Source organism: Erythrolamprus reginae, chromosome 6, assembly GCF_031021105.1.
Source record: "Erythrolamprus reginae isolate rEryReg1 chromosome 6, rEryReg1.hap1, whole genome shotgun sequence".
Taxonomy (NCBI): domain Eukaryota; kingdom Metazoa; phylum Chordata; class Lepidosauria; order Squamata; family Dipsadidae; genus Erythrolamprus; species Erythrolamprus reginae.
Window position 1 is genome coordinate 74,583,953 of NC_091955.1, and position 12,883 is coordinate 74,596,835.

At 38.0% G+C, this 12,883-nt stretch overlaps 1 protein-coding gene across 2 annotated transcripts in view; it reads right to left on the minus strand.

The window, feature by feature from the left end:
* STAB2 (stabilin 2) overlaps positions 1–12,883 on the minus strand; it is a 142,823-nt gene that overhangs the window by 56,636 nt on the left and 73,304 nt on the right. For both annotated transcript variants that reach the window (XM_070756273.1, XM_070756272.1), the window contains exons 36-43: positions 11,965–12,021; positions 10,832–10,921; positions 9,574–9,769; positions 8,288–8,383; positions 6,532–6,577; positions 5,823–5,899; positions 2,405–2,530; positions 678–751 (exon numbers count right to left, since the gene is read on the minus strand). In XM_070756273.1, the coding sequence (XP_070612374.1) occupies positions 678–751; positions 2,405–2,530; positions 5,823–5,899; positions 6,532–6,577; positions 8,288–8,383; positions 9,574–9,769; positions 10,832–10,921; positions 11,965–12,021 (762 nt within the window). The remainder of the gene's footprint in view (positions 1–677; positions 752–2,404; positions 2,531–5,822; positions 5,900–6,531; positions 6,578–8,287; positions 8,384–9,573; positions 9,770–10,831; positions 10,922–11,964; positions 12,022–12,883) is intronic.

Here is a 12,883-nt window from a genome sequence, read left to right on the forward strand (position 1 = left end):
CTGTAATTACGGGCGGTTGAAACACGCCGGCAGAACAAAACCCTACACTATTTCAGACCGAATGATTATCCAACTTCTGCTTAAAAACTTCCAGTGTTGGGGCATTCGCAACTTCTGGAGGTAAGCTGTTCCACTGGTTAACTGTTCTGACTATCAGGAAATTTCTCCTTAGTTCTAAGTTACTTCTCTCCTTGTTTAGTGCGTCTCATTCTGACCTCAGGTGCTTTGGAGAATAGGTTGACTCCTTCTTCTTCGTGGCCACCCCTGAGATATTGGAACACTGATTTAAACGATTAAATTATATCTGACCTAGTAAATTATGCATTTGTATAGTCCAACTATTTCAGCACAAATTTCTTAAACGACTCATAATTTCTTATATGATTCTAAGCTTAGTTTTTGACATTTCCAGCCAGATCTGATTCCTGGAAGCAAACAAGCTGTCAGCATGAAAAGATAAGAAAGCCCTCCCTGTCAATCAAAAGCAAGAAATAAATAAGTGCCCTAACTCAGTTGAGTTGCATTGAATTATATTGTCAAACTGTAGCCTGCCACTATTTTATATTTTATGTATTTGTACATCAAATTTGAAGACCATCCGTCTCAGTCACTGAGTGACATTTATTACTACATGCAGTACAATGCACAATTAATATAAAATAGGAATAGTATTTTACCTTATTGGGTCCAGTGTGGGTGCACTCTGCATTTTTAGCACATCCTCCATTCTTCTCCATGCAGGGGTTAATTTCTTTAGGGGGGAAAAGGAGAAAAATTTCACAAACCTTAAATTAAATGAGGGATAATCTATTGTAGTTATTTTTGCCTTTTTTTTTAACTTATCACAGCTCCTTTCACTTATTACAGCCCTCTTAGTTTGGGAATGAGTGTGGTATTTGTAATACAAATATTATAGACTTTCCTGAGATTTATTCCAATGTGTAAACTTTTCATAATCATAAGCTTTTTACTCATCTGGGAGCACTTTGCTATAATCCAGGGACTATATAAATAGTGAAATAGTAACTGGTTCGCTGGCTGGGGAATTCTGGGAGTTGAAGTCCAAATATCTTCAAGTTGCCAAGGTTGGGAAACACTGCTCTAAGGGATATGAAGTTGAGAAATGATGTTCCCGTGTGTTGGCTCATTAATACCATGTCTACAGTGAAGGGCTACCAAAATCTTTACTACCACACTGTGGGCATGGCTTATGCAGGACACCCTGCATTTTCTTTCAACATCTTTCAGTGCAAATTGGGTGCTCTGGGGCGGAGCTCCATTTTTGCTACCCCACTGTGTTCCCCCACATCCGGGCAGTAGCCCATCCCTGCATGTCTGTATATGCATATAAATGAAGCTGTGACTCTCCTTCAATATACCAGGGTGATCCGACAGGAAAAAAACCCAAAAACATATAACCCTTCCCTGGTACAAAGCTGAAGGGATCAGATCCTGTAGCCTAGAGGTTAATTCTCTGCCTTACAAGGCAGAAGCTGCAGGATCAAATCCCAGTAAGGGTATGGCTAGCTGATGAGGCCAGAACAAGGCCGAAATAGTACTATCCTAGTCTCCCTTCATTTTAAAATTCAGTTGGCCCCGACCCTCTGGAACCAACTCCCCCCAGAGATTAGAATAGCCCCCACCCTCCTTGCCTTTCGTAAGCTCCTCAAAACCCATCTCTGCCGTCAGGCAGGAAGGAATTAAGATAATCTTTCCCCCCAGGCTTCTACAATTTATGCATGGTATGTTTGTATGTATGATTGGTTTGATAACAAGGGTTTTTAGCTGCTGTAGTATTGGATTTTGACATTCTGTTTTTTGTCACTGTTGTTAGCCGCCCCGAGTCCACGGAGAGGGGCGGCATACAAATCAAATCAAATCAAATCAAATCAAATCAAATCAATCAATAAATAAATAAATAAATAAATAATAAACAAACAAACAAACAAACAAACATGTGACATATGTCTCTATATAAGTAAACTCTATAAGTAAACTAAACTCTATAAGTAAACATATGCAATAAAGAGGTTGCATAGCACATTTACTGATATATTTACTGCGTGACAATATTTATGACTCCAACTGATCAACATAAATATGTGTGCTGTCCCTTTAACCAGAAAGTTTCCATTTCAGTTAACAAAAACTAAAACCACATATTTACAGAGGAGTTGCTAATTGTAAATAAATGGTGAATGAATGAGGAAGGCAGGAAGGCAGGCAGGAGGGAGGCAGGGAGAGAGGGAAGGAGGGAATGAAGGAAGGAAGGAAGGAAGGAGGGAGGGAAGGAAGGAGGGCGGGAAGGAAGGAAGGAAGGGGCAGACATTGTCATGCTAATTAGATGGAGTACATTCAGATCTCGGAAAAATGCAAAATATTGTAGGCATAGAACAGCACTTACCAAAGCAGGCAATTCCATCGCCAGAGTAACCTGTTTTGCAAGCGCATACTCGTTTTCCTGGAGTTGTACGTCGACATTCTGCTTTGGCAGAGCAACCCCCATTGTTGTTCTCACATGCGTTAATAGCTGGAAGAGCAGGCAGAATCGAAGTTATGCTGCAATGCTTGCACCATTTAAATTCCTTCACCTCCAAAGCGAATTTAAATAGGTCAACTTTACATTTAGTTTTGGAAAAAAAGTCTGCATAGCACTTTTTTATACCACTTTTTATATAAACGTGGACATGAACTTGTTTGATTCCTTATGTGTATACATAAAATAAATGTTGCTGTAGACCGGATGGCCATTTCTTAACCAATCAGGATATTCCAGAAATTGTGGGATGTTATCTATATAGGAAAGCTAATTCACAGGAGACCCCAAAGGAAAAGTTTATTGAGAGGTGTTAAATGGGATCCCTTTGGTTGGGCAATGAATTCTTTATTAGCTATGTAGATTTAAAAATGGTACATTTTAAAGAGACAAATGAATTAGCTACAGGCAGGAATCCCTCTCTCAGGGAATAAGATGTGGGATTGGTTATCTATAAGGATGCCGATTGTTTTTTCTACTGGTGCTCTACTTGCATAACTGCAAAAATACAGACATTACAGAAAGAAACCATCCCTAGACTGCAACCTCTCAATTTATATCTACTCTATTTCCCTGAAAATAAGACCAGGTCTTATATTAATTTTGCTCCAAAAGATGTTTTAGAAACATAGAAGACTGACGGCAGAAAAAGACCACATGATCCATCTAGTCTGCCCTTATACTATTTTCTGTATTTTATCTTAGGATGGATATATTTATCCCAGGCATTTTTAAATTCAGTTACTGTGGATTTACCAACCACGTCTGCTGGAAGTTTGTTACAAGCATCTACTACTCTTTCAGTAAAATAATATTTTCTCATGTTGCCTTTGATCTTTCCCCCAACTAACCTCAGATTGTGCTCCCTTGTTCTTTTGTTCACTTTCCTATTAAAAACACTTCCCCCCTGGACCTTATTTAACCCTTTAACATATTTAAATGTTTCGATCATGTTTTAGAGCTTATTTTCAGGTGATGTCTTATTTTTTTGTTGCAATGGACATACTAAATATGTCTGTTGCATATTTGGCTGGCTGACGATCTTTTTAAATTTTTTTTAATTGAATATACATATAACACAAACATACAAAACAAACAAATTGATGGGGAATAAATTCCTCCTATTTACAATAAGCTTACTTCAGTATATATCCACATTTATATTATCCCTTATATATATATTTACATATTGTAATTTACTTATTCTCTATTTCTGAATTTTTCCATAATAGTTTACATTTAACATTCATAATAATAACAACAACAAAAATAATATAGTATAATTATTATATTATAATCATTCAAATATCAACAATTTCATTTCATACCCCTATCTATACACTTTACTTTTTCTTTCTCTCCTCCAACCATTCATATAATTTATTCCATATTAAGTAATACTCAGACTTTTATTTTTCTTTTATCTCCTTTGTTAATTTATCAATCTTAGCACATTCCAACATTTTTATTATTATAACCTCATCTTTTGGTATACCCTCATTTTTCCAATATGGTGCCTAAGTTATTCTTGCCGCTGTTATGATGTATATAATCAAATATTGTGTTTCCTTTTTGTATTTTTTCTATTATGCCTGATTTAAAAAAATTCAGGTTACCAATCTATGTCTTCTTTCATTATCTCTTTTAATCATAATCTAATTTTATTCCAGTATTTTTTTGCACTAAAATTTATGGTGGATGTGCAAAAACTAAAATTTGCACATCCACCATAAATGATAATCTGTTCCACACCCCTTCTTGCACTTCTATCATAAGGGTGATGAGCTTGGGAATATCTTGACAATTCTTTCAGGGGGTAAGTGGTTGGCTGACAATCTTAAATGGGGCTTATTTTTAGGGTAGTGCTTATATTATGAACTACCTGAAAAATCATGCTAGGGCTTATTTTCTGGTTATTTTGCTAGGGCTTATTTTCAGGGATATATGGTGTTCTGTCTGGGTCCCCCCAGACACCAACACCAACCAAAAAGAGTATCCAGACACACTGGTAAAAAGCAAAGGCAGTTTATATACTGGAAAGCAAACACAGGTAACACAAACTGTTCTTACAGACAGGAACACGATGAAGCTTCACAGAGGTTTCACGAAGGCCAGGCAATAAAACAGGATTCTTGCTGGCAAAAGCAACACTGGAGATAATAAAACCCACGCCTCCCCCAAGTCTTTCAGCCTTCTAGGCCACAAGCCAAGATCAGAGACGCCAAGAATCGAAGCAAGGTCACAGGACTCCCAGTTGATAACTCTCCACAAGACTGTAAGGGTGGGCCTGCCTTTTCAACCCTGCTGAGGAGAACCACACCCAAACCCAGCTGTTGCCAATTCAGGGATGGAAATATCTTTCTAATTGGCCCCTTCTTTGAGCTGCACGTCTCTGCCTCATGTCTATTATAGCCTGTGCGTCTTCATCCAATGAATCCAGGCTACTAGCTGGGGAGAGGCCCCCCCGGGGGTCTCAGGCTGCTCTCCCTCCTCCTCTTCCTGACGTTCCTCTCCCCCGTCTGCCTGGTCCTCCCCCTCCTGGTCACTGTCCTCCTCCTCTGGGCATGGATCCGGCAGAGCTCCAGCCGGTCCCTGAGGAGCCTCAGGCTGAATCACAACATATGGTAGCAAGGGACCACATACTTGAACTTCATATGGCATTGCTAGATTTGTATAATCTAAATCCCATTGTGGCTCTGCACTCTTTAACTTTTTTGCATGTGGATATGACTAGCTATCCTAGGCTGCTTTTGAAAAAAATACTTTTAAGTTCAACTTGGTCAATACCTGGATGAGATACTGCCTTGAAATCTCAGGGCTAAATACAATGTGCTAAGGTAACATAATCAAAACTTGACTTAATTCAAAAGGGTGTTTTTTCAGTCATTTTTCTTGTTTGGTGAAAGAGAAACGTAGAGGAATACAAGAATCAGAAAATATTTCAGGATTACTGGACAAGGTAATTTTTTCCTAGGAATCTGTCCAAGGTCCTGAAAGGCTAAATACAGTACAATCAACTTTAGGTTTTAAAAAGTCTCAGGACTTCTAATAGATTTACAATTAATTGCTGGAGATTCTACAATATCTGCTAGCTATCAATGTTTTCTTTGATCAAATATTAATAAATCAGTATTTTTCAAGGCTTATATTTTTAAAAATAAATACTTTATAAATTAATTTTAATTAATGTTTTTAATGTAACTCATTATGACATTAATTCCACCACTTGGTAGATCAGGTTTTTGAGAATGTCAAAAATTGCATGAACAGAATAAATCGCACTTACCTGAACAATATGTACCATTCCCTTTGAACCCAGCTGCACACTTGCAATATGGTGGACCAATAGGATTAAGAAAGCAGCTAAAATAGAAAATCGAGATAGATTATAATTTGCAATTGATAAAAAAGAAATGGCATGCTTGGAAACCCAAGGTAAACTCACTTCATTGACTAAGGTCAAAATCTACTACGTCATAAGTAGATGAGCTTTGCATTTATTTGAACTTTGCAAATGAAAAATACAAAATGTTTCCTCAATTCAAAACAGTTCTCAGCCATACTGAACATATTCAATCTGCAGCCTGAACAGCCTGTGGCTGTTGGTTTAATTTCATTTATGTCAATCTCTTGTATTGGATTGGGGGAATGGTGGAAGTCAATACAATGGGAAAAGTAAAAAAAAATGGCATGGCTTATTTAATCACTTGCAATGGGAAAATCACATCCCTGTAGTTTTCTTAGCAAAGTTTTTCAGAAGTGGTTTGCCATCTTTCCTGGAACTAAGAGAGAGGAACTGGGCCAGCTGGCATAAGGCAGGAGTAGAACTCGTGGTCCTCCATTTTCTAGTCTGAATCATTAACACATACCTCAAACTGGCTCTGATTGCATATCATTTCAAATTAATTTTTACAGTTAGAGAAAGCATTAGGGTTAGGGTCAGGATCAAGTAAAAGATAGTATGGATTCAGTAACTAGTTTCATGCAATACATACTTGGCACTGGTGTGGCAGGTATTGTTACACTTGTCATCTCTGATTTCTGGAGAAGAGAAAAAAAAATTTGTTAGCCAATATTCTACAGTCTAAGACTGACATCCTCTCCTTTCTCCCCTTTATCTACAACACTCCGTGGCCTGCATTGGCTGCCGATCAGTTTCCGGTCACAATTCAAAGTGTTGGTCATGACCTTTAAAGCCCTACATGGCATTGGACCAGAGTACCTCCGGAACCGCCTGCTACTGCACGAATCCCAGCGGCCGATAAGGTCCCACAGAGTTGGCCTTCTCCGGGTCCCGTAGACTAAACAATGTCATCTGGCGGGCCCCAGGGGAAGAGCCTTCTCTGTGGCGGCCCCGGCCCTCTGGAATCAACTCCCCCCAGAAATTAGAACTGCTGCCACCCTCCTTGTCTTCCGTAAACTACTTAAGACCCACCTATACCGCCAGGCATGGGGGATTTGAGACACCTTTCCCCCAGGCTTATTATAATGTATGTTTGGTATGTATGTGCTGTTTGGTTTTTAATTATGATAGGGTTTTTAGGGGTTTTTTTTAATGTTAGATTTGTGCCAGTATAATATTGTTTTTATCGTTGTTGTGAGCCACCCCGAGTCTTCGGAGAGGGGCGGCATACAAATATAATAAAAATTTTTTTTAAATTATTATTATTATTATTATTATTATTATTATTATTATTATTATTATTATTATTATTATTATTTTGTTGAGCTGAAATCTCTGTGTAGAGCTCACCTAAATGCACAGATTTTCTTGGGCTATATCACATTACAATTAAAGTGGGTTCCTTCATTCCCGTGCTTACTCTGGTATTCTGGTTCAAATGACACCTTTTTGCTGTCTAGAATTTACTGTCTGTCACTTTGTCTAGAACAAGGGTAGGCAAAGTTGGCTCTACGACGACATGTGGACTTCAACTCCCAGAATTCCTGAGCTAGCATGATTGACTCAGGAATTCTGGGAGTTGAGGTCCAAAAGTCATCGAAGACCCAACTTTGCCTACTCCTGGTCTAGAATTTACTAACAAATGTAGCACTTTTTTTCCATGCACATCTTCCCTTTCTAAGCAAAATCTAAAAAAACACAAAAACCCAGTGGCGGAAGCATAGGAGACACGGTAGAAGAAAGAAACAATTTCATGTTGTTTCTTTTTAACCCTCCCCAGATATATTCCTCTTTACAAGCAGAACCAAGAATGGACTTCTCAACCTATCTTTCTGCTTCAAATGCCTTATTATTGTAAATTTGCTAGACCAGCTACTTTCTGATGATGGAACTTAAGAGGCCTATTTTGTCCTTGACCTTCAGCAGCAAAACCTATTCTGACCCAGCCTTAACAAGTAATGTACATATGCCCCTTACTGACCTCTTAGGAATCGGGAGAGGTCAACAGTGGATAGTCTAAGGGTAAAGTTTTGGGGGTTAGTTGAGGATACCACAGAGTCTGGTAGTGAGTTCCATGCATCAACTACGCAGTTACTAAAGTCGTATTTCCTGCAGTCGAGTTTATAGTGGTTTGCTTTAAGATTGTATCTATTGTGTGCTCGTGTATTGTTTTGGTTGAAGCTGAAGTAGTCGTTGACAGGCAGTTGATAGGCCACAACAAACACCGGTAGCTAGCTCTTGCATATTATACAGGGAATGAACTCTCTTTGAAAGAGAGGCTTCACCAGAGCTGCTGCTGACACCGTTACTACTTTTAACTCTGAAACAGGTTGCAGCAATCCACTTACCGCTGTCACATTGGATACCTCTCCAACCAACATCACATTCACAGGTCCCATCTCCTTTAATACCGCTGTTGCATCTCCCATGGATGCAGGCACAGACTAAAAATAAAGGGGTGATTTTAATTTTGAGTAGCTCGTAAAACAGCAATAACAACTAGCATGCCATCAGCAGTCTAGTAATCTCTTCTAGGCTTTTGTGATTCAATTTACTGACATATTTTAACATGATAATTTATATTTGTTTTGCAATTGCATCAGCCATACTTTTGTCTACATTCATTAAAAAATGCCTAACTTGCAGTGGTTCCCAACCATTTTAACCCCTTAATACAGTTGCTCATGTGACCCACAACCAATTCTCCCAACAGAGTTTAAGCGCCAATTCTCCCAACAGAGCTTTAAGCTGATTGGCAGGAAGGTCAGAGGGACACCCCCACTGTAAATGCCTGATTGGTTGGATTGTAAAAATATGTTCCAAGGTGCCAGAATAGAAGCTTTAGTTACTAACACTATGGGAAATTTGTCTTTTCCCCCATGGACTGTGAAACAGTCATTCGACCCCCAAAGGGGTTCTAACCCTCAGGTTGAGAACCATTTGATAATATTATAAGTAGCACACATAACTTGGTGTGAACAATGGTGCTGTTTCTTTTTTCCCCAAAGCCTGAACCCTTAAATGAAGTCCAAAGAATTACAGTTAGTTGCCTTGTGGAAATCACTGAGATCTAGCAAGTTATTTTACATACAGTGTGCTAACATCTAATACAAATGGTGGAGTGATTTTCATATTTATTGAATGATTGTTGATTCATTTGTTGCATGTCCTTTCATGCAGTGGTAGGTTCTAAATTAGATCGCCACCAGTTTGTGTGTGCAGACGACATTGAAGGCCAACTGTGTGGGAATGCATATGAATCCTACTAAACTACACTCCAAGGAAATTCCTCTGAAATTCAAATGTGATCCACAAGAGACATAGAAAGATAGAAACATAGAAGACTGACGGCAGAAAAAGACCTCATGATCCATCTAGTCTGCCCTTATACTATTTTCGGGTATTTTATCTTAGGATTGATATATGTTTATCCCAGGCATGTTTAAATTCAGTTACTGTGGGTTTATCAATCACGTCTGCTGGAAGTTTGTTCCAAGGATCTACTACTCTTTCGGTAAAATAACATTTTCTCATGTTGCTTTTGATCTTTTCCCCAACTAACTTCAAAGACAAAAGTGTACTTGACAATTACTTGGAAACTTAGCAAAGTAAATGGTTCTGAAACCAGATGTACCTTGGTCACAGTTTGTGCTGTATTTGCCTTCCGAACATTGCTCGCAGGCCACTCCACTGAATCCTGTTTCACAGTGGCAAGTCCCAGTGCCATTGATGCCATCCAAGCAAATTCCATTGTCAAAACATGTTTTTCCAGATAATCCTGGACAAGGCTCACACTGTGCACCAAAAAAGCCTGCACAACATTCTCTGGTCTAAAAAGAAATAAAGACTTTAGACCCTAAAGTTTGGGACTACTGCAATTGGAATCTTTGGAAAGGAAGAAAACGAGAGAGTAAGGATGGAATTATTGAACTGGTTGTCAACAGCACATACATAACTTTTGGGACATAATTTTATTATTAGACATAATAACCCGATCACATTTTTCACCCACTGTGCTGCCTCATTCTTTACTTTACTCAAATAACCAAGGATGGCCGTAGTTATACAACATGTGTTGCAAACTGCAATAAATAAACATGCTAAGTCAGCATTGCTCAGTGCTAAGTAATATTTTGGAGTAGTTTCCCAAAATTTATCTATACATAAAACAGTGGTAAAATCTGAACTATGCCTTTTAGCCAGAGGTGAACCAATGATGGGCTGCCAAATTTTTTACTGCCACATTGTAGGTGTAGGGTTTATTTTGTAGGTGTAGCCATGTGACCAGGTGGGAGTGGCTGGACAATCATGTGACTGGGGGCAGTGGCTTAAAGGTCATGTGACTGGGTGGGAGTGGCTTACCAACCAAATAGGTGCTTGGACTCTTTTTCAGTTGATTAAGTCACATTGTTTGAATGTGAAAAAGGACAAATGATGGTAAGCATTATTTGTTGAGGAACACAGGAACATTTTAAGGTTTTGTGCTGAGCCCACACAGTTCAGTATGATAACAGATTAGGTAAGTAGCTCAATTTTTTTAAAATTGCTATAAAAGTTCAGTTATAGATAATGATTAAAATGATTAAAGCATTTATGGGTAAAACATACTATTTAATTATTTCCTATTTTAAAAGTAATTAAGGATCATACTAAGGTACTAGAGAAGGAAGGACAATTAAAAACTATTAAATAATCAATAAATAGTGCATAAACCTACTGCCCCCCCAAATTTTTATTGTTATGGTTTATTGCACAGTCATCCAGATGTTCAGACTGGATTTGGCATTTTTATCCACCATTCAAATCCACCCCTTGGATTAAGTATCACAGTCCCAGAGCAGTGCGTCAATCTAACCCTCTTTCACATGGTATTGTATCAATAGTATGCTTACAATTCTAGTTTTAGTACATTTTGATTGGCATCCCAAACGCGACTGTATTCCATACAAGGAGACATAATAGCAGATCCCCTTCTTGCCTGGCTGTATGAAAGAATAATCAATTTTAGTGAAAAAGGTTTAATAAGGCACCACGTATGTGAAAAGCTGTAAAAAGCTATTCTAAATTCCATGTAGCATTTGACCTAGACTTCAAATAATGTAATATTTTAAAAAGTAAAGCAACTCTACAGGATTTCATTTGAACTCCAAACTGAGGCCCAGAGCTGCTGTGATAAAATTTCTTAAATTAACTGTTCATGATAATATTTTATAGTTTTCTTTACAAGTTAAGTTCTTTACAATTTTAAGCAACAGAGAATGCTGCTTTTTTCCCCTAACCAGGTAATCCAAAATGATAAAACAGCCAAATCAGCCATTGCTTGGGCGACTTTTTCTTTCTCCTCTTCCTATTTTATTCACAATAATGACCCTGTAAGACAGTGAATCTCAACCGGTGTGTGTGTGTGTGTGTGTGTGTCAGGACCCCTTTGGGAGTCGAACGACCATTTCACAGGGGTTACCTAAGACCATCGGAAAAGACAAACTAAAGCTTCTATTCTGGAGCCTCGGAACATATTTTTACAATCCGACCAATCAGGCGTTTATAGTGGGAGTGTCCCTATGACCTTCCTGCCAATTAGCTTAAAGCTCTGTTGGGAGAATTGGTGCTAGACTTATGGTTGGGGGTCACCACAACATGACGAATTGTATTAAGGCGTCGCTGCATTAGAAAGTTTGAGAACCACTGCTGTAAGATTACTGTAAATGGTTTTTTCTAGTGAGACCAGTCTATCAGAGCTACCAGGTCTACCCAATTATGGAACGGAACAAACTGCTTCCATTTTGGCCTTTCAGCCCCAGTCCAGGAGCCTTATGTTTTTTAAAAAAAACATAAATTACTGCCCCTGTAAGAGGAGTTGAGCTGAGAGAGAGTGACTAATCCAAAGTCTCTAGCTGGTTTCCGTGCCTAAAATGGGACTATACTCACAGTCTCCTGGTTTCTAGCCCAGTATTTTAATCACTGCACCAAACTGGCACTCAGAGGCTACTCCCTATTTCTAGCAATTTCATTCTTAAATACTTACAATTTTTGTACTTCCAGGAGGGCAGATAGAGGTCTGTGAGCAAGGTACGCACTTTCCCTTAAAAAGAAAACACACCTTTGCTGAACAGTAGATCCAGAAAGCATTTCTGTATTTCTAGATAAGCATCAGAGATCTTGCCTATTTAGAGAAGCTCTGATTATTTCCTTGAATTAATTTGCTTTCTTTATCCTTCTTAAAATTAGTCCCCAAGATGACTTTGTTCTGCCCCCGGAGAGGGGCGGCATACAAGTTTAATAAATAATAATAATAATAATAATAATAATAATAATAATAAATTAATAATATTAATATTAATAATAATAATAATAATAATAATTAATAATAATAATACATTCCCATTTCATTTCTTTCTTTTCTGTCTCTTATTTATGTGTCTCTTATTTTAGCATCTGCTGCTCATTGTCAACCAAAATAAAACCAGTGGAAGAAAGATGATACTTGAGAGCAGGCGGGAGTTCCACTTACTGTCTGCTAACAGTACGCTATCCGAGATCGTCACGGGCGCATGCGTGCCCCCCACCCTCCTCGCCTTTTGTAAGTTATTGAAAACTCATCTTTGTAGCCAGGCATGGGGAAACTGACATATCCCCCAACTATCTTGGTTTGTGTATGGTTTGAATGGATTGCGTGATTAATTTTATTATAAGGGCTTTAAAGTTGTTTTTAAATGTTGGATTTGTAGACTGTTTATCATTGTCGTGAGCCACCCCGAGTCTTTGGAGAGGGGTGGCATACAAATCTAAATCTAAATAATAATAATAATAATAATAATAATAATAATAACAACAACAATAATAACAACAACCACAACAACCACAACAACAGCAATAATAAAATGATAATAATAAAATGATGATGATAATAATAATAATAATAATAATAATAATAATAATAATAA